We start from the raw sequence: 25,878 nt of genomic DNA on the forward strand, positions 1-25,878 counted from the left end.
GCCGGAGCCAGGTGATATGCAGCAGAGACAGCGACGGGGACCCAGGCGCTCGTGATGCCAGCGGGATCTGGTGAGCTTCGGGTCTTATTTGTCATTGACAGAAAGGGGGCGCTACTAATGAGAGAATGGAGGAACGTGGATATAACATACTGATAGCTTCATTTGGTATTTAGAAGCAATGAAGGATGACATTGTACAGCGCTACGGAATATGCTGGAGCTATATTGTAAAATAGATAAACAAGGGGCACAAAGGGAGACATAACTACTGTGTGGGGGCACAAAGGGGGACATTACTACTGTGTGGGGGCACAAAGGGAGACATAACTACTGTGTGGGGGCACAAAGGGGGGCATTACTACTGTGTGGGGGCACGAAGTGGGACATTACTACTGTGTAGGGGCACAAAGTGGGACATTACTACTGTGTGGGGGCACAAAGTGGGACATTACTACTGTGTGGGGGCACAAAGTGGGACATTGCTACTGTGTTGGGGCACAAAGGGGGACATTACTACTGTGTGGGGGCACAAAGGGGGACATTACTACTGTGTGGGGGCACAAAGGGGGACATTACTACTGTATGGGGGCACGAAGGGGGACATTACTACTGTGTGGGGGCACAAAGGGAGACATAACTACTGTGTGGGGGCACAAAGGGGGGCATTACTACTGTGTGGGGGCACGAAGTGGGACATTACTACTGTGTAGGGGCACAAAGTGGGACATTACTACTGTGTGGGGGCACAAAGTGGGACATTACTAATGTGTGGGGGCACAAAGTGGGACATTACTACTGTGTGGGGGCACAAAGTGGGGCATTACTACTGTGTTGGGGCACGAAGTGGGACATTACTACTGTGTGGGGGCACAAAATGGGACATTACTAATGTGTGGGGGCACAAAGTGGGACATTGCTACTGTGTTGGGGCACAAAGGGGGACATTACTACTGTGTGGGGGCACAAAGGGGGACATTACTACTGTGTGGGGGCACAAAGTGGGACATTACTACTGTGTGGGGGCACAAAGTGGGGCATTACTACTGTGTTGGGGCACGAAGTGGGACATTACTACTGTGTGGGGGCACAAAATGGGACATTACTACTGTGTGGGGGCACAAAGTGGGACATTACTACTGTGTGGGGGCACAAAGTGGGACATTACTACTGTGTGGGGGCACAAAGTGGGGCATTACTACTGTGTTGGGGCACGAAGTGGGACATTACTACTGTGTGGGGGCACAAAGGGGGGCATTACTACTGTGTGGGGGCACAAAGGGGGACATTACTACTGTGTGGGGGCACAAAGGGGGACATTACTACTGTGTGGGGGCACAAAGGGGGACATTACTACTGTGTGGGGGCACAAAGTGGGACATTACTACTGTGTGGGGGCACAAAATGGGACATTACTACTGTGTGGGGGCACAAAGTGGGACATTACTACTGTGTGGGGGCACAAAGTGGGACATTACTACTGTGTGGGGGCACAAAGTGGGGCATTACTACTGTGTTGGGGCACGAAGTGGGACATTACTACTGTGTGGGGGCACAAAGGGGGGCATTACTACTGTGTGGGGGCACAAAGGGGGACATTACTACTGTGTTGGGGCACAAAGTGGACATTACTACTGTGTGGGGGCACAAAGGGAGACATAACTACCGTGTGGGGGCACAAAGGGGGACATTACTACTGTGTGGGGGCACAAAGGGAGACATAACTACTGTGTGGGGGCACAAAGGGGGACATTACTACTGTGTGGGGGCACAAAGGGGGGCATTACTACTGTGTGGGGGCACAAAGTGGGGCATTACTACTGTGTTGGGGCACAAAGGGGGACATTACTACTGTATGGGGGCACGAAGTGGGACATTACTACTGTGTAGGGGCACAAAGTGGGATATTACTACTGTGTTGGGGCACAAAGGGGGACATTACTACTGTGTGGGGCACAAAGGGAGACATTACTACTGTGTGGGCCCACAGAGGGAGACATTACTATTCTGTGGGGCACAAAGGGGGACATTACTACTGTGTTGGGGCACAAAGGGAGACATTACTACTGTGTGGGGGCACAAAGGGGGGCATTACTACTGTGTGGGGGCACGAAGTGGGACATTACTACTGTGTGGGGGCACAAAGTGGGACATTACTACTGTGTGGGGGCACAAAGTGGGGCATTACTACTGTGTTGGGGCACGAAGTGGGACATTACTACTGTGTGGGGGCACAAAGGGAGACATTACTACTGTGTGGGGGCACAAAGGGGGGCATTACTACTGTGTGGGGGCACAAAGCGGGACATTACTACTGTGTGGGGGCACAAAGTGGGGCATTACTACTGTGTGGGTGCACAAAGTGGGGCATTACTACTGTGTTGGGGCACAAAGGGGGACATTACTACTGTGTTGGGGCACAAAGGGGGACATTACTTCTGTGTGGGGGCACAAAGGGGGACATTACTACTGTGCTGGGGCACAAAGGGGGACATTACTACTGTGTGGGGGCACAAAGGGGGACATTACTACTGTGTGGGGGCACAAAGGGGGACATTACTACTGTGTGGGGGCACAAAGGGGGACATTACTACTGTGTGGGGGCACAAAGGGGGACATTACTACTGTGTGGGGGCACAAAGGGGGACATTACTACTGTGTGGGGGCACAGAGGGAGATATTAGTGTGGTGACCCAGCACACCATCCTGGTCCCCTCCATAAATGTCATACGTGTCTGCCCTATGTGGATGCACTCTGCAAACCTTGTCAGGTCATATCCAGTGTGTGTTGCATAGCTGCGGCACTTTAAAGGTTAACTGTAATAAAATCATTGCCTGCATCCAAATGTATCAGTTTGTCTTGTCACATGGTACAAGTGAGGGTATAAATGTGATCGCTTGAGAGCGGGAAGAGTGCTAACACAGAGCCACATGGAAGCACCTTCAGATGGAGGAGCAGGAGCGATATCCTGTAGCGAGTGGAGTTTGAATGTGAATGGAGTGAGTCCCAGGATTTTAGAGAGAGAGCCATTCCAAATAATTCAGTATAGAGGAACCCACCGTACAGGTACTAATGCACAGTACAGGCTTTTCCTGTGCGGCCGTCCATAGTTAGAATCACCGCACAGAGGTACACTACAGAGTCACACCTACGCGCCTGCAGTGCGGGGTGTTTATTGTTTAAGCCTTCATGTAAATCATTGTCTGCCGGAGAGTCTGCGCAGTGACCTCTACCCCCCTTCCTCCTCCGGAGGGCTCCCAGTCTAGGACCGGTGACATACAGATAACGTGGCCTATAGGACCAGATTCATCCTGCATATCCTCTCTGACGTCTGAGCTCTAGCCTGCTGGCACCTAAAGAGAGTTATACCGGGCCCTAACCGTTCCTGGGGACCCGAGGTACGATACACAAGTCTCTATGTTGTTTTTTGCACCGCATAGCATACCGGTGTGTGGGAACGGTGGCGTCATGAGTGATAAATACTACTACCCCCATCAACCCATTTATTGGCATTCCCTATCCTAGGGGTGTTGAAGCTGGCCTGCGATCCTGCTCTGGCCTTGGCTACATGTCATCCCTCCCAGACCAGAGCCTGGTAAGTGCCACCGTGACGAGCCAACACTTATCCCTCCCAGCTCTTCACGTTAGTCAAGTGTCCAGGATCATCCCTCTGGGGAGTTGCGTTACTACTGTGTGAAGGCACAAAAGGAGACATTACTACTGTGTGAGAGCAGAAAGTGGGACATTACTACTGTGTGGGGGCACAAGGATAGGCAATGTTACTATGTGGGATGTAAAGGGAGGCAATATAACTGCGTGAAGCCCTAAAACGGGCACTATAGGGAGTGGGCCACCAAGGAAGGCTTTATGACAACCATGGGCACTATGAATGACAGGTTTGTCTGGAGGTCAGGGAGGATGTTGGAAAAGCACGGAATCAAAATGTCTGTGAAAAAATTTTACAGAGACAAGTTGTGATCGGGAGATGTTGTCATTATGATCTGGGTCAGATAGAGAAGAAAAGGAAAGTAAGCACCACCAATCAGAGGTGGAATTTGAAAGATGCTGCTAAAATGATAAAATAGCCCCAGACCTTTATCATGCCAGGAGTTTAGATATAAACCACTCTAATGCTTCACAGGTGATCATTACCGCACACACTTAAGAGTCGCCCAGGTATGTTAGCCATGATAATTATCCCCTCCACAGGAATACACCAAGAGCATCAAAACTTCATAACAATGCAATTCTTAAAGGGCCAATAAATCTACAGTTGTCAGGTTCTCAGGACGGGTTGTCATGGGGGCAGGGAGGGTCGCTTATGCTAATGAAGAACATGACAGTCACCCTGTCCCTACCTGAAAATGGCTATTTTAAAGGGACACCAAACCTGCAGTGCAAACCTGTGGACTCCAGGTTTGGTGTCCCTTTAAATGCACTTAATGCCCTTCCCACCGGTGATCTAGTTGGGTTGTCTGCCGTTATCTGGACACTCACTGCGTTACTCTCATTGATGTTACTGGCTGTGTACTAAGAGACCACTATAACCCTTCAGGAGGAGGAGCCTAGTGCTTTAGCCCCACCCACCAATCCATTTCCTCGGATGCCCCGTCCTCACCTTGATGCTGCGATCTCTGCTTTCTGCTTGGCAATGTTACTCGCCCTTTCGGCTTGCTCCACGGCACGGTCCACCTTCTCCCGAATCTTGCTGGCTCGAAGTGGGATCAGGTTCTTCCTCTTCCCGCTCACCAGTACATTCTGCTTGTATTTCCCTTCCTCCTTCGTCCCATCAGGAAAAGTCATGCATCCGTACCCGTGCCTCTTATTATTGGCCCACTCCCCCTCATACTTAAGACCGTCCGAGCGTTGACTTACTCCGAAACCAGAGCGCTTGTCGTGCTTCCATTCGCCCATGTAAACCTCAGTGGTGGTGGCATCAATGTCGTCCTCGATCACCGAGAGTTCGGTCTCGCCCTCGCCCAGGCTGATGGTGGAGTTGATGTCGCTTGCAGTGGAGCTCACGGTGCTCATACCGGCTTCGCTGCGGAAAGAGCTCTGTTTGCTCCGCTGGCTGGCGAGGGAGCTTTTCGATTCGGACTTGCGAAGCTTCAGGCCGCTGAGAATGGACCTCCTGAAGATTCCTTTTTTCTTGTTCTTTAACATCTCGGCGTCGCTGTGGGCCATCAACACAAACCCCCCTCTAGAGACGGCCGGACTGCTGGCCACCCCACACGAGGCATCTGGATGCATTGCTGTCCCATTGGTGTGCTCGCTGCGGAGCGAATTTATAGAGGTCCGAAGGGGGGACCGTATAACGGCAGCCATTCCATATGGGACGCTCTGGCGCACTCCATAGCCCTGGCGTATTCCAGCCGCCCACTGACCTTGGTAAGAACCTGGAAAAGACACAGAAAAGCAACTTAATATGGCGTCACGTTTCCAACCTAAAAGGCATTAAAGAAAGAGCTTGTTATGAACTCATCTCCTTCAAGGATGAACAAACCACCTGAGACCGCCGCGGCTTACACTCTCATCTCCGACGGCGGCAACACGAGAACGAGACCGGACTGTGATGATGTCATTTACATATCACATTATACAAGATATCGTCTCATCAGAACTTCCAAGGAACGCCAACATGATCTCTAATGGATGGGAAATAGGCTGTGCATCTGATACACAGCTCCAAATCCTCAGCATGAACAGAATGATGACATTCAGACTACCTGCATCCACCACTAGGGGGAAATCCTGGTATACAGATTTATGCAGGGACCACTAGGAGGAGATCACTGTATAGGAATATATACAGTCACCATTAGGAAAAGCTCATTGTACACACACCTCTAAGCAGATGGTATACATATATATATATATATAGAACCATCTGCAGGAAAGGATATACAGATATACACAGCCACCACTAGGGGGAGCTCACTATATGCAGAATATACTGGTCTCAATAATAAATGTGTATGCGGTGGTCTCCTAAGTGCCCCCTAGTGGTGGCTGCAGGCAAGCAAGATATTATCATGCACCTCTATGTCTACGCAGGGGATCTGGAGCTCCCGATCAAAACTAAGTTCTGACTGAAATAAAGATACACAAGGACCTTAAACAGCACAGAGTTTGGACTATTTTGAAACTTTTTGTCGTAAAACAAAAATTTGATATAAGTGTGATGGCGGGATGATGGCAGCACCAGGACAAGACCTGCTGATCTAGAAGAATCCATATTCTGCCTAACTACACTTCATCTGACTTGGAAGTGACAGGTAGAAACTGGAGGAGTAAAGTGACGGCGCCAGATGTGGCAGCAGCTCGGCAGAGACGTGTAACAATGCAAACACTTGCTCTAAGTACCCGGGAGCTGCGGCAGTTGTGGCTGTTTGTGCAAACTGTTCGTCGCATCCCGAAGGTCTCATCTTAACGTTCAGATGAAACTTGTCAGAAGGTCCCTGCAGCTCCTCTTGCTGCAGATGAACAGGTGGCGGCGAAGAGAAGAGCTGCATCCGAGGACGTCAGAATACAAAAAGCCGAGACACAAGTCGCACCTCTAGCTAGGATCCATTCAGCTGCTCCTCAGTGATCTCTGATCCTAGGAAAGCTGAGTGTCCACCAATGCGGTCTCCATTGCAGCTCTCACAAGGACACGGCCGGGATGGGCCCCTAGGATCTCTAGGGTGCTACCAATCTGGCACGGAGCCCTCCTCTGGTGCCGGCTCCATATTGGTTGTCCAGAGACATATAAATGTGGAAAAATGCAATTTGCAATAGAATCCGCAGCATAAATCCAAGTCAGACCCGCAGAGTTGTGCTGCGGACTCCCAGTTTGACTTGCTGCGGATGTGCATGTGAATCAGCACAATCTGCATGTGGCTCGCCCGCCACGATTTCCTCGTGGTATCAGCTTCAATCTCTAACCAGTCACTGATTTGTTTCCGAGGTTAGGCTTTCAAAACTGCATGGTAAAAAAATCTGCGATGCTTCAACAGCGCAACCGATTCCAAATAGTTAGGCCGCTGGGTAAAATGTAAATCAATGTACAGAAAAAAAGAATGCAATGATTGGGAGATCTCATGTCACCATATTGTATTCACAACAGAACACAGAACACATGGGAGGCGGAGGGGGCCGTTCTCCAAAGGTTGGTAACAAAAGGCTGTAAAAGTAATGAAAAACAGCTGCAGGGTCGATTTCCTTCTATGTTACACATCTGTATAAAAAGAAGTGTTAGAGAGGCCGAGTCTCTCAGAAGTGAAGATGGTCAGAGGTCACCAATCTGGGTCTAAAAATTATGGAATTTCAGAAAAATGTTCCTCAATGAAAAATTGTGAAGACTTTGATTATCCCACCATGTGCACCACATAATATATCATCAAGAGTCCGAGAATCTGGAGAAATTCGGGATACCAAGCTGGACGGGCCCTCTTCATGGTCTCCAAAAAGAATTTCCCAGTTTAATTCATCTGACCACAAAGCAGTTTTCTATTCTGTCTCAGTCTACTGTAAATGAGCTTTGGCCCAGAGAAGACGCTGGTGGTTCAGGATTGTGTTGCTATATGGCTGCTGCTTTGCATGCTACAACTCTTCCTTGAATTTGTGGATTACACTGAGTACTGTGTTGGCAGACAATGATTTCTGGAGTATTCCTGAGCCCATACCCGTTTATAATGCAGTGACACCTGAGGGCCCGTACATCTCCAGCATCCAGTATTGACGGTCAGTCGTGTCTCTTGTGCACTTGGATTTCTCCAGGTTCTCTTGCTGATATTCTGTACTGTAGATGGTGTATAATCATAGTCTTCGCTATTTTACATCGATGAGCATTTTTCTGAAGTTGTTGTACAATTTTTAGATGCCGTGTTTCACAGATCGGTGACCTCCGACCATCTTTGCTTCTGAGAGACTCGGCCTCTCTAACATGCTCTTTTTATACAGTCATGTGACTTAGTAGAACATTGGCCCTCCAGCTGTTCCTCAATAGTACTGCTACCCTTTCCAGCCTTTTGTTACCCCTTTTGTGAGATGTGTTGCTGCCATCAATTTCTAAATTAGTTATAAATTAAATGGCCGTGTTCTACTGGGGATGATATACGGTGAGATGAGATCTCCAATCATTGCATCCCTTTTTACCTTATATTTATTTACATTTTTTGGAATTGGAGTTGTAGATTTCCCATTACAATCAATGCTGGGGTCGATTTTAGCACAACAGAATATGCAGTAACAAAGGAACTCCAGGAGCCGATACTCTACAGATCAGCCCAGAGAGCAGACAACAAAAGAACTAAACTCCAGAGAACAGGGATGTTGTTTCTCAGATTCCGAGTCCGTGAGAAGCGCCGGAGACCTTCCAAGGAAACCAACATCACCGGGGAGCTAATACACAAGAGATACTGAGCCTGCAGAGAGATCCCCCACAACATGAGCCTTCAGTCCCCCCTCAGCCGGACCGCTCCACTAATAATCACTTTCACTCTTGAGTTTCAGACACGTTTCCTGCTAAGACATTTCCAGACAAAGGCTGATCCCCAGAGGAAGCCGACAATGCGCAGAGCGGAGCCCGGATCTATCCGACATCACAGCTCTGCAGCCCCAATACCATCCCGCACAAGACGCACTTTCCTGTGAGTCACACACTTAACGCCTTTTGTGTCCCGTAATAGCACAAGTGTAAAGAGCGAAACCTCAGGAGATCGAGCCCATCGTATGTATATCAGGCGTTAGGCCAACATTTACCAGAACCGAAGACTCTATAGACTCTACAGACACACCTGATAGCGCAGCGCAGATGCCCGTCTAACGGTCTGGGGTGACTGGCGATTTCTCGTTTATACGAGCGGGTGATGTCAGCCTTCGCTCTCGGGCAGCCTGATTATACAGCAGACTGAACCATCAGTATTTAAACGAAGCAATTAGTAAACGAGCCAACGATGATTTGTATGTCTGCAGGAAGTGAACAATGAACAAATAGCGAAGATTGATCGTTCGTCCCTGGCTGCGTTTACACTGGATGATTATTGGTCATTTTCGTCATTTGAACTATAATCTACAACTATAACTATAATGCAGAGTTTGAGTTTTCTGTAGACGGTTCCAAGACATAAAAATTGACAAGCAAAAACAGGCTTTTCAGTGGTAACCAAGAATGGGGTAATTATGTAAAACACTCCATTCTGGAAAGTCTGCTCAGGAGGCTGGGCTGAGGGCACTGGCTGAAGCCTGTAAGCTGGCTGAAGGTAAGACCATTAAAGTAAGCTTTTGGAATCTCACACTGTTTCGCCCCAATATGGCAGAAATGTTGTTGGATCATCGGTTAAGCCAATCAGCAATGCAGAAGCCGCATCATTACTATAGGACACATTAGCACTTCCCAAGGAGATGGCAGTCATCAAAGTGCAGGCTCATACAAAGGATGTAACCCCTAAGCACTAGGGAATTGGAGGGCGGATGCGGCAACGAAGGCCTGACTACCACTAAATGAAGTTAAACAGCTTAACCTGGTTGCATCCGAACCGGAAGAGGATCTCTCTTTGTTGTCTACTTTGAAGGAACTGGCCTTCAAAGGAGAAAAGAAAGAGTGGCATAAGAGGGGAGAGAAGTTTGGACGAAAGGTAAATACCTGTGTCTTCCCCAAACACTCTTCTTTATGATGCTGTCTCTAATCCATGGACCTACCCATCAGTCTAAAGAGGTAATGTGGGGTGTAGTGCCTTCTGCATGGATTGTCCCAAAGTTCAACAATGCTACAACCAGGTTTGTGCCCAACATAATCCAGGCAAAGTTGCTAAAGTACCTTCTTGATGCGCACCTCGAGTAGACTACCGGTTTGAGCAACTGCAGATAAACTACATACAACTACCTAAGGCAGGTGTGTGGCAGTATGTGTTGGTTTGCATAGACCCCTTTTCAGGGTGGCCAGAGGCATGGCCTGTGCAAAATGCCAACACCAAACCCACAGCTAAAAAAAACGTTGAATGAAGTGATCTGTAGATCTGTTGTACTAGAGATCACAAAGTAATATACACATTTCACTGGTCAGATACTTCAGGAGATCCTACAGGGGTTGGGGGATCACTTAGGCGGCTCATACTTCATACCAACTGCAGAGAAATGGCAAGGTGGAGAGACTAAATGGCACTTTGAGGTTAAAAATACGAAAAGCAATAGAAGAGACGGAAAAACCATTTCCAGAATGTCTTCCCTTAGCCCTCTATTCATTGCGAACCACATCCAATAAAATGTCCTGTTTGGTAGAGACCCTAAAAACAATGAATCCCATAGCCAGGAAGTGATCCTGTGTGGGAGGCCAAGGACTGTGGGAACCACGCCGGAGCTCTCAAGAGGAAGGACCTGGACCGAGTCCGCTAGGTAATCCTCACCACCGCCATAAAATCATAACATTTGACTTTGATACATGGAGTGACCCTATGTTGAGGGTCCGGGGCCTGGGTGGCGGCAGGAGGAGACGCTAGAGAGTGAGCTCCGCCAAGAGAGACCTAAGAAGTGACAGGGAAGTGCTAAAATGAAGAAGTAAACTTACAGGGACGAAGGAGAAGGAAAGAAGATGCCAAGGAAGAGGACTATGTAGGAAGGACAGAGGAAGATAACGGAATTCTTCCTGGCACGGGCTGATAGAAGAGAGCCAAAGAAACGAGTTGTGGATGCAGACCAGTGTGACCAGGGAGTCATCTACAGTGTGTGTGGTTCAGTAGACTGTACCACCATCCTTAAGTGCCCAGTACTTGTCTGCTGCTTCCATGGCCATCCCTTGAAGGAGAACAGGACATCGTGGCACTCTGCACTCTTCTTTATCTTGACTGCTAACGTTACACTATTCCTGGAGAGTCTCAGGTATGCACCGGGCATGAGGAGGGGGTCAGCATGTGCTGGAGCCCCCCTGGTCCAGGTGCTGCCTCTACATCATGTACCCCCTTAGCGCTGCCCAGTTCATCCCTCCAATGCAGCAGTGCCCTTGTGTCACCGGCTACAACCTGGGGGGCAGAATGCTGGTTAGGAAGTGGCCATATAGAAGCATCACATGATTCCCTATTACACGGGGGACCTCCGAGATACACATTAGGCTGTACAGGAAAGCCTCACAAGTCTCCACAGACTGGTCTGCCAGGGTTGGCGCCGCTCTAGTGTCGGTCATACTGGTGCCATCCTGCGTTTCCAGCAGATCTCCTCTGGATAGCCGTGTCAGTACAGAGGGCCATGGACACCTCCGCAGGGTTATTCTGGATTGGCTGTGTCTTTTGGGCTTCCTTCACACGGGCGGCAAAGTTGTGCGATTTTCACGTGTTGCAACAATGCTACAAACCGCATGTATGTGAAGCCCATGTTTCTTATGTTTTGTAGCCTGCGACATTGCGAGTCAAAAACCTCGTGGGTTTCGCGATATGCACGCAACAAGCAAGGTTTTGTAACCCAGGTTTCCCCATGGAGCCTTCCTCTCTGTTGCATCGCATTTCCGTGTGGTGCGCTGCAACTTTAACTGTAGGGAATCCTGCGGTCAAATCCCTAAAATAAGCCCTAGCCGCAGGGGGGAAAAAAGAATACATCACCTTAGAAGCGCTGTCCGGCTCCGCCGCATCTTCTCTCCGTTCCCCGGTACTGGTCTTCATCATCTCTTCTGGCCAGGGATTGAAAAAGCGTCACAATGCTCGCTTAACCCCTTAATGATCTCGCCCTTTCTTCATTTTTTTTAATGTCAGCTCTTCCTCCTCACTTTCATAACTTTTATTTTTCCGCTACCGTCGCAGTAGGAGGGCTTGTTTTTTGCGGGACAAGTTGTATTTTTTTAATGGTCCTATTTATTAAAAAACGCACATTTTTGCCATGTTTGCGAGGGTCTTATTTTTACAGCGGACGCACAGCGGCAAAAAGGACACGATGCCTTTATTGTTACTGCGATTATGACAATAACAAAAACTGGTTTGCTGAACTACTTATAAAATAAAATCTATTTTAAATACTTCTATACTTTCGGCCGCCATCTTCAGAGCGCCGGGATTCTTTTGTCTTTCCAGCGTGCGAGGGCTGGTTTTTTTGCGGAACGACCCGTCCTTTATAGCCACCATTTTGGATTACAGAAGGGATTTTCGTTAGCTTTTTATAAGAATTGTTCTTGGAGATAATTTGACCAAAATAATGCGGGTCTGAAGTGCGTCTTTTCTGCTGATCTTCACAATGTGGGATAAATAATGTGTTACTTGGATGGACTGGACGTCCTTGGATGCGGCGATACCAAATAGGTTGGGTGTTTTTTTTCTTTTGATTTCTATATTATGAAAAAGGGACTTTTAAAAAAAAAACAACTCTTAGAATCCATTATTTTTTATAATAAAAAAACTTTATTCTCAACTTATTGTTCCTTTTTTGTCCCATAGGGGACTTGAACTTGCGATGGTTTGATTGCTTATACCATATACTGCAATACATGGCATTTCTGCCAGCTATGGGGCGTTCAGCAGGTCTTCGTGTTCTCATCACAGGTGGGCCGTTTTGGACCCCTGAACTCCGATGCAGTGGCATTTAAATGCTTCTAAGAATTGGCAATGGCATTTAAAGGGTTAACAGCCGTGATCACAATGAGTGCTGATCCCGATCCGCTCCATACAGACCCCGATGCTGGCGGGTGCACATTTATATCCCAAAGCATCAAGGGGTTAAGTGCAGCGATCAGCTGGCTGATCATGGGCAGAGTCACCAGGCGGGCGGATGCCCAGGCAAACGTTCTTGCCCAATACTCGTGCTGCGCAAAAGGTCCTTTCGCAGGAGGGTCTGCAGCCGATGACGGCCGTACGCGGACGCGTGATCGTATTTTCTGCTGCTGTCCCCATGTCTGCAGACCTCCACTTTGTTAAATAGTGCTGATTCCCGACGTGGGTGACAGCGCCCTCCGATGGCGCCGGCTCTTCCCACAGCGAGGAGCTTGGCTATAATGTACAGAGAGCTGCCCTATTCCTCAAGGTCCCCATAAGAATGGCGCTGACTCACCGCGCACAATATAAGAGGTAGATGAGTAAATTAGGTCACTGACTGTTTCCTTCCAAAAGCCTTTTTTTTAGATTTCTCTTTTCTCAGAAGCTAAAATTGGGATGTGGAACAGTCAGCGATGCGGCTCGGATTAACACATTCACTTCCAGTTCATAACGCGGCCCGATGAATGGACAGGTCATAAGAGGCAATAATTATCAAGACACAGTACTGGATGCAGTACCGCGCAAAAACCACTTGAGGCATCAGAGGGTCTGTATATAAATAACAGTATGACGACACAAATATATCAAGTCACTAGAGAGCAGCGGTGACATCACTGAGAATACCGCCTATCCATCACTAGAGAGCAGCGGTGACATCACTGAGAATACCGCCTATCCATCACTAGAGAGCGGCGGTGACATCACTGAGAATACCGCCTATCCATCACTAGAGAGCAGCGGTGACATCACTGAGAATGCCGCCTATCCATCACTAGAGAGCAGCGGTGACATCACTGAGAATACCGCCTATCCATCACTAGAGAGCAGCGGTGACATCACTGAGAATGCCGCCTATCCATCACTAGAGAGCAGCGGTGACATCACTGAGAACGCCGCCTGTCCATCACTAGAGAGCAGCGGTGACATCACAGAGAATACCGCCTGTCCATCACTAGTGCAGTGGTGACATCACTGAGGATGCAGCCTATCCATCACTAGAGAGCAGCGGTGACATCACTGAGAATGCCGCCTATTCATCACTAGAGAACAGCGGTGACATCATTGAGAATGCCGCCTACCCATCACCAGAGAGAAGCGGTGACATCACTGAGAATGCCGCCTATCCATCACTAGAGAGCAGCGGTGACATCACTGAGAATGCCGCCTGTCCATCACTAGAGAGCAGCGGTGACATCACTAAGAATACCGCCTGTCCATCACTAGAGAGCAGCAGTGACATCACTAAGAATGCCGCCTATCCATCAATAGAGAGCAGCGGTGACATCACTGAGAATGCCGCCTGTCAATCACTAGAGAGCAGAGGTGACATCACTGAGAATGCCGCCTGTCCATCACTAGAGAGCAGCGGTGACATCACTGAGAATGCCGCCTATCCATCACTAGAGAGCAGCGGTGACATCACTGAGGATGTTACCTATCCATCACTAGAGACCAGCGGTGACATCACTGGGAATGCCGCCTGTCCATCACTAGAGAGCAGAGGTGACATCACTGAGAATGCCGCCTATCCATCACTAGAGAGCAGCGGTGACATCACTGAGAATGCCGCCTATCCATCACTAGAGAGCAGCGGTGACATCACTGAGAATGCCGCCTATCCATCACTAGAGAGCAGCGGTGACATCACTGAGAACGCCGCCTGTCTGTTCTGTGACATCAGAGGTTGGGCAGTGGTTCTGCTCTCATTACTCCTTAGAACAGATCATGCAGATTGGGATTACAGGACCGATAGAACCCCAATTCCAAAGCAGTTGGTCGATGTGTAAAATGTAAATAAATGTAAAGGGAAAAAAAGCATGCAATGATTTGGAAATCTCATCTAACCATTGTGAGACACTGAAGGAGTTAACCCTGGATGGTTGCTATGTTTCGCCGAGGTTCAGGTATTACGCCTGTTAAGTGAAGGGAGTTCATGTTTCACTACATGAGACACGGGAAAAAGTAACTTTGCTGGAGATACTTTTTATAAAACTTGTTTGGGCCTGTTTTTTTGGAATGGATGGCAGGCTTGGTAGTGGGGCCGTCCATTCCACCCCCTCCACTCCCGGTCTTATTAGGGGGAGGCAAGCTCCCAGGTGTGGAGGCCAGGTAATTAACCCAGTCCATAAAAGTCTGCAAGCTGCAGACAGAGAGGAGGCCGGGTGCAGCTAGACGCTGGTAGCTGCTGGACTTTATGCTATTGTGTGGTTTTTCGTGCGGCTGCAGCAAGCCCTATGTATAGTCGGGGACAGACTCTGTATAGTTAGTGCTGGATAAGCTGAATTTTGGTTTATGCCTTGTATGTTGTTTATTGTTATGCTTTCTAATAAACACAGGCCGAGCCTGTATGGACTTTACCTGCTGTTGTGGTTTCTGACTGCCGCTCACACTGCAACCCTGCGCTCTACCTGAGCTGACTCTCCCACACCATATAGTATATCCCTCTCGGTAGAACATATCGGGGGGGGGGGGGGGGGGATATTGTTCCACTTCATTTAAGAAAATAACTAATTTAGGAATTGGTGGCAGCAGCGCATCTCACAACAGTCAGGCGCGGCAAATATTAAAGCATCATCTCTTCTGAGAGTTGGGGAGGCTGATTGCTGGAGTTTTGGGAGAGGAATGTTGCCCAATTCTTGTCTGGTGGTGGATCCTAGCTGCTCCACAGTCCTCGGTCGCCTTGTTGAATATTTTGTTGCATAATACGCCAAATGATTTCTATTGTGGGAAGGTCCTGACTGCAGGCGGCAAGTTCACCCCGGACTCTTCTCCTGTGAAGCCATGCAGTTGTGATGGATGTAGTATATGATGGAAGGTCTGGACTGCAGGCGGCCGGTTCACCCCGGACGCTTCTCCTGTGAAGCTGTAGTGATGGATGTAGTATATGATGGAAGGTCTGGACTGCAGGCGGCAAGTTCACCCCGGACTCTTCTCTTGTGAAGCCACGCTGTTGTGATGGATGTAGTATATGGGGGAAGGTCTGGACTGCAGGTGGCCGGTTCACCCCGAACTCTTCTCTTGTGAAGCCATGCTGTTGTGATGGATGTAGTATATGGGGGAAGGTCTGGACTGCAGGTGGCCGGTTCACCCCGAACTCTTCTCTTGTGAAGCCATGCTGTTGTCATGGATGTAGTATATGGTGGAAGGTCTGGACTGCAGGTGGCCGGTTCACCCCGAACTCTTCTCTTGTGAAGCCATGCTGTTGTCATGGATGTAGTATATGGTGGAAGGTCTGGACTGCAGGTGGCCGGTTCACCCCGGACTCTTCTCCTGTGAGGCCATGCTGTAGTGATGGATGCAGTATGTGGTGGAAGATCTGGACTGTAGGCAGCCGGTTCACCCCAGACTCTTCTCCTGTGAAGCTGTAGTGATGGATGTAGTATATGGTGGAAGGTCTGGACTGCAGGCGGCCAGTTCACCCCGGACTCTTCTCCTGTGAAGCTGTTGTGATGGATGTAGTATATGGTGGAAGGTCTGGACTGCAGGCGGCCAGTTCACCCCGGACTCTTCTCCTGTGAAGCTGTTGTGATGGATGTAGTATATGGTGGAAGGTCTGGACTGCAGGTGGCCGGTTCACCCCGGACTCTTCTCCTGTGAAGCCATGCTGTTGTGATGGATGTAGTATATGGTGGAAGGTCTGGACTGCAGGCGGCCGGTTCACCCCGGACTCTTCTCCTGTGAAGTCATGCTGTTGGATGCAGTATGTGGTGGAAGGTCTGGACTGCAGGTGGCCGGTTCACCCCGGACTCTTCTCTTGTGAAGCCATGCTGTTGTGATGGATGTAGTATATGGTGGAAGGTCTGGACTGCAGGCGGCCAGTTCACCCCGGACTCTTCTCCTGTGAAGTCATGCTGTTGGATGCAGTATGTGGTGGAAGGTCTGGACTGCAGGTGGCCGGTTCACCCTGGACTCTTCTCCTGGGAATCTGCTGTGATGGATGTAGTATATGGAGGAAGGTCCGGAATGCAGGCGGCCGGTACACCCCGGACTCTTCTCCAGTGAAGCTGTTGTGATGGATGTAGTATGTGGTGGAAGGTCGGGACTGCAGATGGCCGGTACACCCCGGACTCTTCTCCTGTGAAGCTGTTGTGATGGATGTAGTATATGGTGGAAGGTCTGGACTGCAGGCGGCCGGTTCACCCCGGACTCTTCTCCTGTGAAGCTGTTGTGATGGATGTAGTATGTGGTGGAAGGTCTGGACTGCAGGTGATCAGTTCACCGCGGACTCTTCTCTTGTCATGGATGCAGTATGTGGTGGAAGGTCTGGACTGCAGGCGGCCGGTTTACCCCGACTCTTCTCTTGTGAAGCCATGCTGTAGTGATGGATGTAGTATATGGTGGAAGATCTAGACTGCAGGCAGCCAGTTCACCCTGGACTCTTCTCTTGTGAAGCCATGCTGTTGTCATGGATGTAGTATGTGGTGGAAGGTCTAGACTGCAGGCAGCCGGTTCACCCCGGACTCTTTTCCTGTGAAGCCATGTTGTTGTGATGGATGTAGTATATGGTGAAAGGTCCGGACTGCAGGCGGACGGTTCACCCCGGACTCTTTTCCTGTGAAGCCATGCTGTTCTGATGGATGTAGTATATGGTGAAAGGTCTGGACTGCAGGCAGGTGGTTCTCCATGGACTCTTCTCAAGTGCGTGTTGTGATGGATGCATTAAGGGGTTTAGCATCATCTTACTGAAATATGCAAGGCCTTCCCTGAAGGAGACGTTGTCTGGATGGCGCACATGTTGTTCTACAACCTCTATATACTGCCAGTATTGGTAGTGCCTGTAAGGATGTGTGCGCTGCCCATGCCATAGGCACTAATGCAACCCCATACCATCCGAGATGCAGAGCTGTGCGCTCATAGGAAGCTGGATGGTTCCTCTCGTTTTGCGTCCGCAGGACACAGGGTCTGTGATTTTCAAAAAGAATTTCACATTTTGATTCATCTGCCCACAGAACAAATTTCCATGTTGCCTCGGTCCATTGTAAATGAGCTTTGGCCCAGAGTAGACGCTGGTGTTTCTAGATTGTGCTGATAAATCACTTCTTCTTGCATGATACTTTGTGGTTTGGAGAACTGTGTTCACAGGCAGTGATTCCTGGAAGTATTCCTGAGCCCTGCAGTGCTTTGTATTATAGAATCATGCCTGCTTATAATGCAGCGCCGCCTGAGGCTGTAGATCTCCAGCATCCAATATTAACCGTCAGCCTTTGTCCCTCGTGCGCATGAATGTGTCCTGATCCTCTGACTCTTGTGATGATATTATGTTCTGTAGATGGTGGATGTTCATAGTATTTACAATTTTATGTTGAGGAACATTTTTCTGAGTTTGTTCCATAATTTTTAGATGCAGCTTCTCACGGATCGGTGAACCTCTGACCAGTTTTGCTTCTGCGAGACTCGGCCTCTCTAACATGCTCCTTACATACAGTCATGTGTGTATAATTGACCCTCCAGCTGTTTTTCATTGATACCACTTACTTTTGCAGCCTATTCTTACTGCTGTCCCAACCTTTGTGAGATGTGTTGCTGCCATCAGTTTCTAAATAAGTCTATGTGTTCGGTGTTCTACAATATGCGAATTACAATTCATTGCATAGAAGCAATGGGACAGATCATATCCTCTGAAGCATTACATGGCACCTACTTGCAACTAAGCGCCCCTGTGTAATGCATGGAGGACGCCAATCAGGGTTCCTGCTATTCTATAATCCTTCCGTTGCCTCATAAGGAGCCGCCTGACAATCAGAAGCTGCTGTGTGAATCTGCTGCCCCAACATCGGCAGATAAAAGGTATGCAATAAAATCCCAAACAGAAAGGGGTTAAACACAGCGGACGATCACGTGATAGTGTTCCTAGATATATGGCCTCCACTGTAGTATATTGTGTATATTCCGTGCGTATACAGGGACTTCAGCATCACCGGAAGCATCACAAAGAGGATTATGTGATTTGAAAACACTTCTAAAACCAAATCACCTTCCTGGCTAAGCTGTTCGTGTTTGCGGCGAGCAACGACCAGAAGCGCAGCATCAACCGGACAGAAAACACTGCTGCCTGCTCCATGGATGCCATACATACAGCGGTGCCCATGGTGCCAAGATCTGATGACTACAGAGATGGGTGTGGGGCTGTGCAAACCTCCAATACCTCATAATGGTTCTCCTCAACACCTCCGCCAAAGAACTGTAGAGTGAATCAAAACCTTTAGGTGACTTTTCAAATTAAGTTGCCATATGTGTACATGTGAGACAACACTATATCTTGCCATTCCATAATATGGATCTTATATTTATCACCAGTTTTCCTTCTGCAGAATCCAGCTATAATTTTCTGTTTTCTCTGAGCTCGTAGAGGTAACCTGCTGCTGTCTCCATACACTGTACACACAGAGGAGAGGGGATCCTGCTCTCCTACCTCTAATAAACTGAGAAGTAGCAGCAGTGTGGATAGCATCATAGAAAAGTGTAGAAGGGATTTCAATAGCTGTGAAACAGTAAAACACTTGCTATTAGCTGCAGTAGAGTCCGTATATAGCTCTCTGCTTCTCTCTCACTCAGCCCCTGCACCCGCTCCCTAGACTTCTATGGGCAGCATGTAATCTGATCTGTGAATGAGCTGTTGGTTTGTCTTGTTTACCAAATGTACTTTAGCAGAAGAGGAGCCGAATCCGTCTGCCACCTACAGAACACAGTGCAGCTTTCTGTTCTACTTCCATCTTCCTACGGGTTTGTTATGTAGCAGCTCATCCTAGACTTCTGTTTGTGAATAGGCACCCCCTTCCGCAGACCCTGTGATTGCTGGAAAGTGGGGGGCAGACCTGCAACAGGATATATATTGGAGGGCCCCATTCAGAGGCTCCTCACCAGGATACTCCTTTATATGAAAAGGAACCGGGGCATAAATAGCGCCGTAAACCAGCTGGCGTCACGCGGCTTCGCCCATCTCGGCCTGCGCTGTGCCTGATTATAAATGATTGTAATTAGTGGAGTGCAGCCGTCGCCCCCTCTCTACTCTCCACCATGAGGGGGTGAAGCCTCTACCGCTCTACATCCCCCGCTCTGTATTACGGAGGGTCTCGCCGGAGTCTTGTCCATCTCGCTGGTGAACGCTCCCGGCTCCGACAATCGCTCATTTTCCCATTAGCTTCCACATCGTCTTTGTCAGTAATTGCCGGAGTGTCCTGTCTTCATCTCTCCACACATGACACCTTGCAGATGGCAGATCGCTCCCATTGTGTCCGAGTCGAGGTCCCTTTGATTATAATTGCCTCTTTCTGTCGTCGGAGAATTCTCACTGTGTTTTTGTTACTAATGCATCAAATATCAATAGCAACCTGCGCCCGGCTCGAAGATGAAGACCGTTAATGCGCCGCTTTATGGAGGCCGGACGTGTGATGCAATGATTAACTGGGCAGACTGGAGTCTGATTATTATCTATGTGATGTATCGCTGCTGCTCATTACATGTGTTGTCATATTACGGGCCAGGTGACCACAATTCCGTTAATTATAACATTAATGTCACTCCTTCCTTAACAAAAAAAAAAATGGTTTATTCCTGTGATCACTTTTAATTTTTTCTCTTTCCATACTAGTGATCTCCAACCAGAGTCCTTTCAGCTATTATCTAACTACAACTCCCAGCATGCCCTGACAGCAGCAGAAGATCTGTCCCTTTTACTTCCTATCAGCCAGCTTCTCAGTAAAGTATTAGTGCAGACACTAAATTTCTAGCTGCATGCAGCCACCACTAGGAGGAGCTCACTGCTTTATTATGGAGCGCATGCTTTAATGGCTACCCCCTGGTCTTTTCAGCATCCATCACACAATCACTATCTATATTAGAACCAATGACAGAGGAAGAAGTCTCCAGACTGCTCTCCGCCGCTCGCCCCACCACCTGCACTAGCGACCCTCTTCTCTCTCACCTCCTCCAGTTCCCTCTCCCCTCACACCTCATCCAGTCCCTCTCCCCTCTCACCTCCTCCGGTTCCCTCTCCCCTCACACCTCATCCAGTCCCTCTCCCCTCTCACCTCCTCCAGTTCCCTCTCCCCTCACACCTCATCCAGTCCCTCTCCCCTCTCACCTCCTCCGGTTCCCTCTCCCCTCACACCTCATCTGGTCCCTCTCCCCTCTCACCTCCTCCGGTCCCTCTCCCCAGCTGCCATTACTCACCTCCCCACCATCTGCAATCTCTCCATGTCCACTTGTATTTTTCCCTCCTCATTCAAACACTCCATCATATCCCCGCTGCTAAAGAAACCGACTCTGGACTCAACCGATGCTGCCAACTAGTGACCCATCTCAAACCTCCCCTTCATCTCCAAAATATTAGAACGCCTGGTCTACTCCCGCCTCACACGTTTTCTCTCTGACAACTCACTTCCTGACCCCCTCCAGTCTGGTTTCCACTCTCTACACTCGACCGAAACTGCCCTCACAAAAGTATCAAATGACCCGATGATGGCAAAATCGAGAGGTGATTACTCCCTACTGATCCTTCTTGACCTGTCTGCTGCATTTGACACTGTCGACCATAATCTCCTCACTATGCTCCACTCTATTGGTCTAAAGGACACTGCTCTCTCCTGGTTCTCCTTCTACTTCTCTGACCGCTCTTTTAGTGTTTCCTTTGCTGGCACTATATCCTCTTCTCTCCCCCTTGCTGTCGGGGTCCCCAAGGACTCGGTCCTAGGCCCCCTACTCTCCCTCTCGTTGTTGGGGTCCCCAAGGGCTCAGTCCTCGGCCACTCCCCTCGTCCTCGCTGTCAGGGCCCCCAGGGCATGGTCCTCGGCCCCTTCTCTTCTCTTCCCCTTGCTGTTGGGGTCCCCCAGGGCTAGGCCCCCTCTCTTCTCTATATACACAGCCCCAACCGGCGAACCATTCACAAATTCAGCCTCTAATACCCCCTCTATGCTGACGGCACCCAGCTATACACCTCTTCCCGGTACATCTCTGCACCTTTACTCTAGAACATCACCGACTGTCCGCTGTCTCTACACGATGTCTGCCCTCTTTCTCTCAAACATAACCCTGAAAAAACTGACCTTCTCGTCCTTCCGCCCCAAACCAGCCGACCCTCTCCCCAATATCTTCATATCAGTGCCCTGTACCACCATAACCCTCAGACCGCACGCCCGCTGCCTTGGGGTCATACTGAACTCTGACCTCTCCTTCACCCCCCACATCCAATCTCTGTCCCGAACATGCCACCTACACCTCAGGAATATTGCTAACATCCGGCCATTCCTCCCGAAGGACACACTAAAGACACTCATGGTCGCCCTAATCCACTCCCCACTCAACTACTGCAACTCGCTACTCATCGGCCTTCCCCGCACTAGACTCGTTCTACCCCAATCCATACTAAATGCGGCAGCCAGGCTCATTTTTCTATCCAGCCATTCTCAGACCCCCCTGCACTATGCCAGTCGGTGCAGAACTAAATGTAAACTCCTCACCCACAAAGCTCTGCATGGCGCCGCGCAAGCATACATCGCCTCCCTCCTGTCAGTACACCACCCAGCCCGCTCACTCCGATCGGCTAACACACTCAGACTAAACACCCCTGTAATACGAAAATCACACGCTCACCTCCAGGACTTTACCAGAGCACCCCAAGGCATCCCGACAATTCCCGATATACAGAACTTCAGACGCGCCTTAAAAACGCACCTCTTCAGGAAGACATACCAAATCCCCTGAGCTAGTCCCCTGCCCCTCCCTATGGCTCCCTACACCTTCCAACTGCTTTATCACATACAACCTCTACCCCTGCACCTCCTTACCGCCCCACCCCGTTTAATTCCCGTACTGCCTCTGTTCCCCCGTGCCTTACCCCCCCCCCCCCCCCGTACCACCCGCACCCCGTTGGCTTCAAACTGATTGTGCCTCACATGTAATTGTTGTATTGTCTGTGTTCTCCCTGCTTGACAGCGCTATGGAATAAGTTGGCGCTATACAAATAACGATTATTATTAGCTTCTCATGGATCATTTCATACCAGTCTTGAAATGTGGTTATTAGCAATTTGTAGGGTTTCTAGCATAAAAAAATACCATTTTCATTATTTATTGCTTTTTGCCTCCTGGTGCTGTTGATCTGTGCTACTGGGAGGAGCTCTGTACAGAATCAGTCTCCTTCCCCCTCTGGCAGCGTACTTCCTCTGTAGGAGTCTCAGCTACTGTACTACAGAGGCTGCACATCCTGAGAAGCAGAAAGCTATTACTATTGGCTGCTCTTTGGAGGATCACTATGTGACCGTACTATGCAAAGCAATATGAGAATTCTGAACTGGGGTCATCCAGTTGTACACTAGTGATGGTCCGTCCTCATTAACATTATATCAGCATCTGTATGCATGTATGCTTGGCTGATTTCTGCAGCAAGGTGACAGCTCCGTTCTCCCTGCAGTGGCCAGGCTTGGTATTACAAGCATATCATTTCAGATCTAGGGGGTTGGAGGGCTCAGAGTGACGGGACCTCTCCTTAGTCTGTAGTCAGCCGTGGACTTTATGCCAGGACTGATGCAGACAGAAGTGATGCCTGGTATGAGGAACGCAGCAAACCTTGAAGCCGATTGCCGACAAGAGGGTTAGTCTCCTGTAGCAAGTGTCAGGACTCACAGGGGCATCCGCCTCCATGCCGGCAGCGTTTCCTGTGTAACTGCAAGTAGCGTCACCGGCATCGCTTGCCCCACAGCTCGTCCCGTGTAAACGGACCATTAGGGTGGATTAAGAGCATAGGCAGTTCAGCTGCAAGCCCCATCCCCCTACAGCCATTCATTTCAATAGGAAGCCCGTCCGGTGGGACCGGAGCCGTCTGAGCGTACAGCTCATGGGACCGACGGATGTGACGGCGCAGGCGAGAGAAGAGGTCACAGCAGCTGCTTCAAACAGCTGATCCCCCCCAATGTGAAATTAATAACTTATGCTGAGAACGGCCATCAATACTCGCATCGTGAAAAATCCCTTTAATACTAAATGTGAATACCCTCCAGTCCTGGAACAGAATTATCTCCCGGGACTGGAGGGGGGAGTTATATTACCCAGAGTTGGTCTTTTGCACCGTTGTCCCTCGTATCTGTTGATTTTGGACCCCATTTCCACCTTCCAAAATGGCGGCTGCAGTTTTGTAACTACGTAACGAACAGTATGTATCGGCTCTCTGAGTGGCCAGCGCTGATCACATGAGCATTGCATCTGCTACATTGTACTGATGAGAGTGCTGGGGGGCTATACTTGTTCACAGCCCCTCATGGAGGACTGCTTATATCTGTATACTGCGTATATCACACTGCTAGGCACAGCGCATCAGGTAGTCAGAAGATCGCAGCAACCATCTTGGATGGTGAAAAACATGGCCGACAACTGCAAGCATTTTAACGTCACCATTGGGTCCCAAGGCTCAGGGTCACGTTATACAGACATCATATTCTTGTGTAGTTAACCCTTCAAAGAGCAATTGTCTAAGTGCCCCCTAGTGGCTGCAGGAGGACAGACTTGTATCATGTAACTATGTGGGATCTGGAGCTGCAGCCAAACTCTACAAACGCACATTATTAAGAAGAGAAGCTAACAATGACCGGATGATACATCCCGACCCGGAGTAATAACCACTGTGCAGTCCGTGCTCGCCGCCTCAGATCCTTGCTGGGACTCGGGGAGAAAATACTTGTAATGCACCGAAGACTTGAGTCACTGCTTGGCTGCTGCATCTGCAGGGGGGCGCCAAGTCATCTCCATTATCCATTAACAGTTCTGGCACTAAACAGTCACAGTGCGTCCAATGGACAAACTCCTTACACGGCAGAATCAGTCCTGTGCTGCATCCTGTCCAGCTGTGCCGCTGGGGGCCGGGAGACACATGGCCAGCAGCCGGCAGCGCTCTCCAAGGTGCTGAACTCACATCTCCAGCCTTTGGATCTACTGAGAGGCAGAAGAAGCAGATACAATGTCTCAGCCTGAGCATTTAGACTGGACACATTGTAACAAACCCCCAGCCTTGAGCCTGCATTGGCATGGGAGATTTTCACATGCATGACCTTTACATTTTTTCTCGCAGCGGTACTGCCAGACATCACCCATTGTTTCCCATGCGATTCTCATGGGCGCGTGATGTGATTCTTTTATATTTCATCGCACTCACACAGAAAACCCCGTTTTCGTGTGCGATACTGGCCTCAGTTCCTTGGCCCGATATGGCGCTCGTCGTGTGAACACAGCCTGAGAAGTGTTGGGTCTCTGCAGGCCTTTCAAGGAAGAGATCCCCACACATCAGGAGAACGGCGGTTCGGAGCCCCCAGTGTGAATGAGCTGCTGGTCACACATGCGCACTACCGCTCTATTCACTGCCTGTAGGGGATTCAGAGCCCCTGTTCTCGCGGGCAGTGGGGGTCCCAGTGCTGGAATCCTCTGAATAGGAAATATTATCCCTTTAAGCCTGATTTACAGACGATCAGAAAATCCCCATAAAGTGTTTTTTCCACTGAAAACATTTATCCTCTATCCATGTAAATGGCGGTCTGACTGCTGGGACCCTCGGAGATCTGTGCTCTCTGACTGTCCCAGGTCCACCTCTATGAGATGAAGGGAAATAGCTGTGCTCAGCGTTACCCCTCTGTCCCGTTAATGGAGTCTTTAAATGTTTTTAATGGGAAACCCCTTTAAGGTCTGTCCAGTAAACGTTCCATCCAATGGCATAAAATTCAGGTACAATAGTATCCTCGCGCTCAGGTTATGGCGCGGCGGTCACTCCCTATGGCTTCATCTGTGACCGCTGTGAACTGCAGAAGAGACTGTAACCTGGCCACACCGTGACATTACAGAGCTGCTGAGTGAAATGTGTATGTCGATAGTCGGCGTCCAGCCGGGACTCCAGATCCATAAATCCCTTTACAGAACAGAGGGTCAGACCGCCCTCCCGCTGAGTGAAGGGGTCACTCCGGGGGTCTTTGATCTTCAGAGAGAAACTGAGGCACCATATTATGCATCATGCAGGGCTTGTGGGGCAATGGCGCAGGACTTCTCTCCTGGGAGTCCCTACGATCCCTGTGCCATTCGCCGCCCCTTAGCACCAGACATAATGCAGGTACTAGTCAGCCTGCAACCTTCCTATAAAGGGGAGTTCTGGTGACTTATGCTAGCAGCCACTAAAGCCTGGACTAGAGCCTGAT

The 25,878-nt window shown here is 49.4% G+C and overlaps 1 protein-coding gene across 1 annotated transcript in view; it reads right to left on the minus strand.

Annotated features, from left to right (window-relative positions):
- The window catches only part of JPH3 (junctophilin 3), a 171,539-nt gene that overhangs the window by 114,801 nt on the left and 30,860 nt on the right, over nt 1-25,878 (minus strand). Inside the window, exon 2 of the mRNA XM_066582490.1 lies at nt 4,616-5,393. Within this exon, the coding sequence (XP_066438587.1) occupies nt 4,616-5,393 (778 nt within the window). The remainder of the gene's footprint in view (nt 1-4,615; nt 5,394-25,878) is intronic.

Source organism: Eleutherodactylus coqui, chromosome 11 (assembly GCF_035609145.1).
Source record: "Eleutherodactylus coqui strain aEleCoq1 chromosome 11, aEleCoq1.hap1, whole genome shotgun sequence".
Taxonomy (NCBI): Eukaryota; Metazoa; Chordata; class Amphibia; order Anura; family Eleutherodactylidae; genus Eleutherodactylus; species Eleutherodactylus coqui.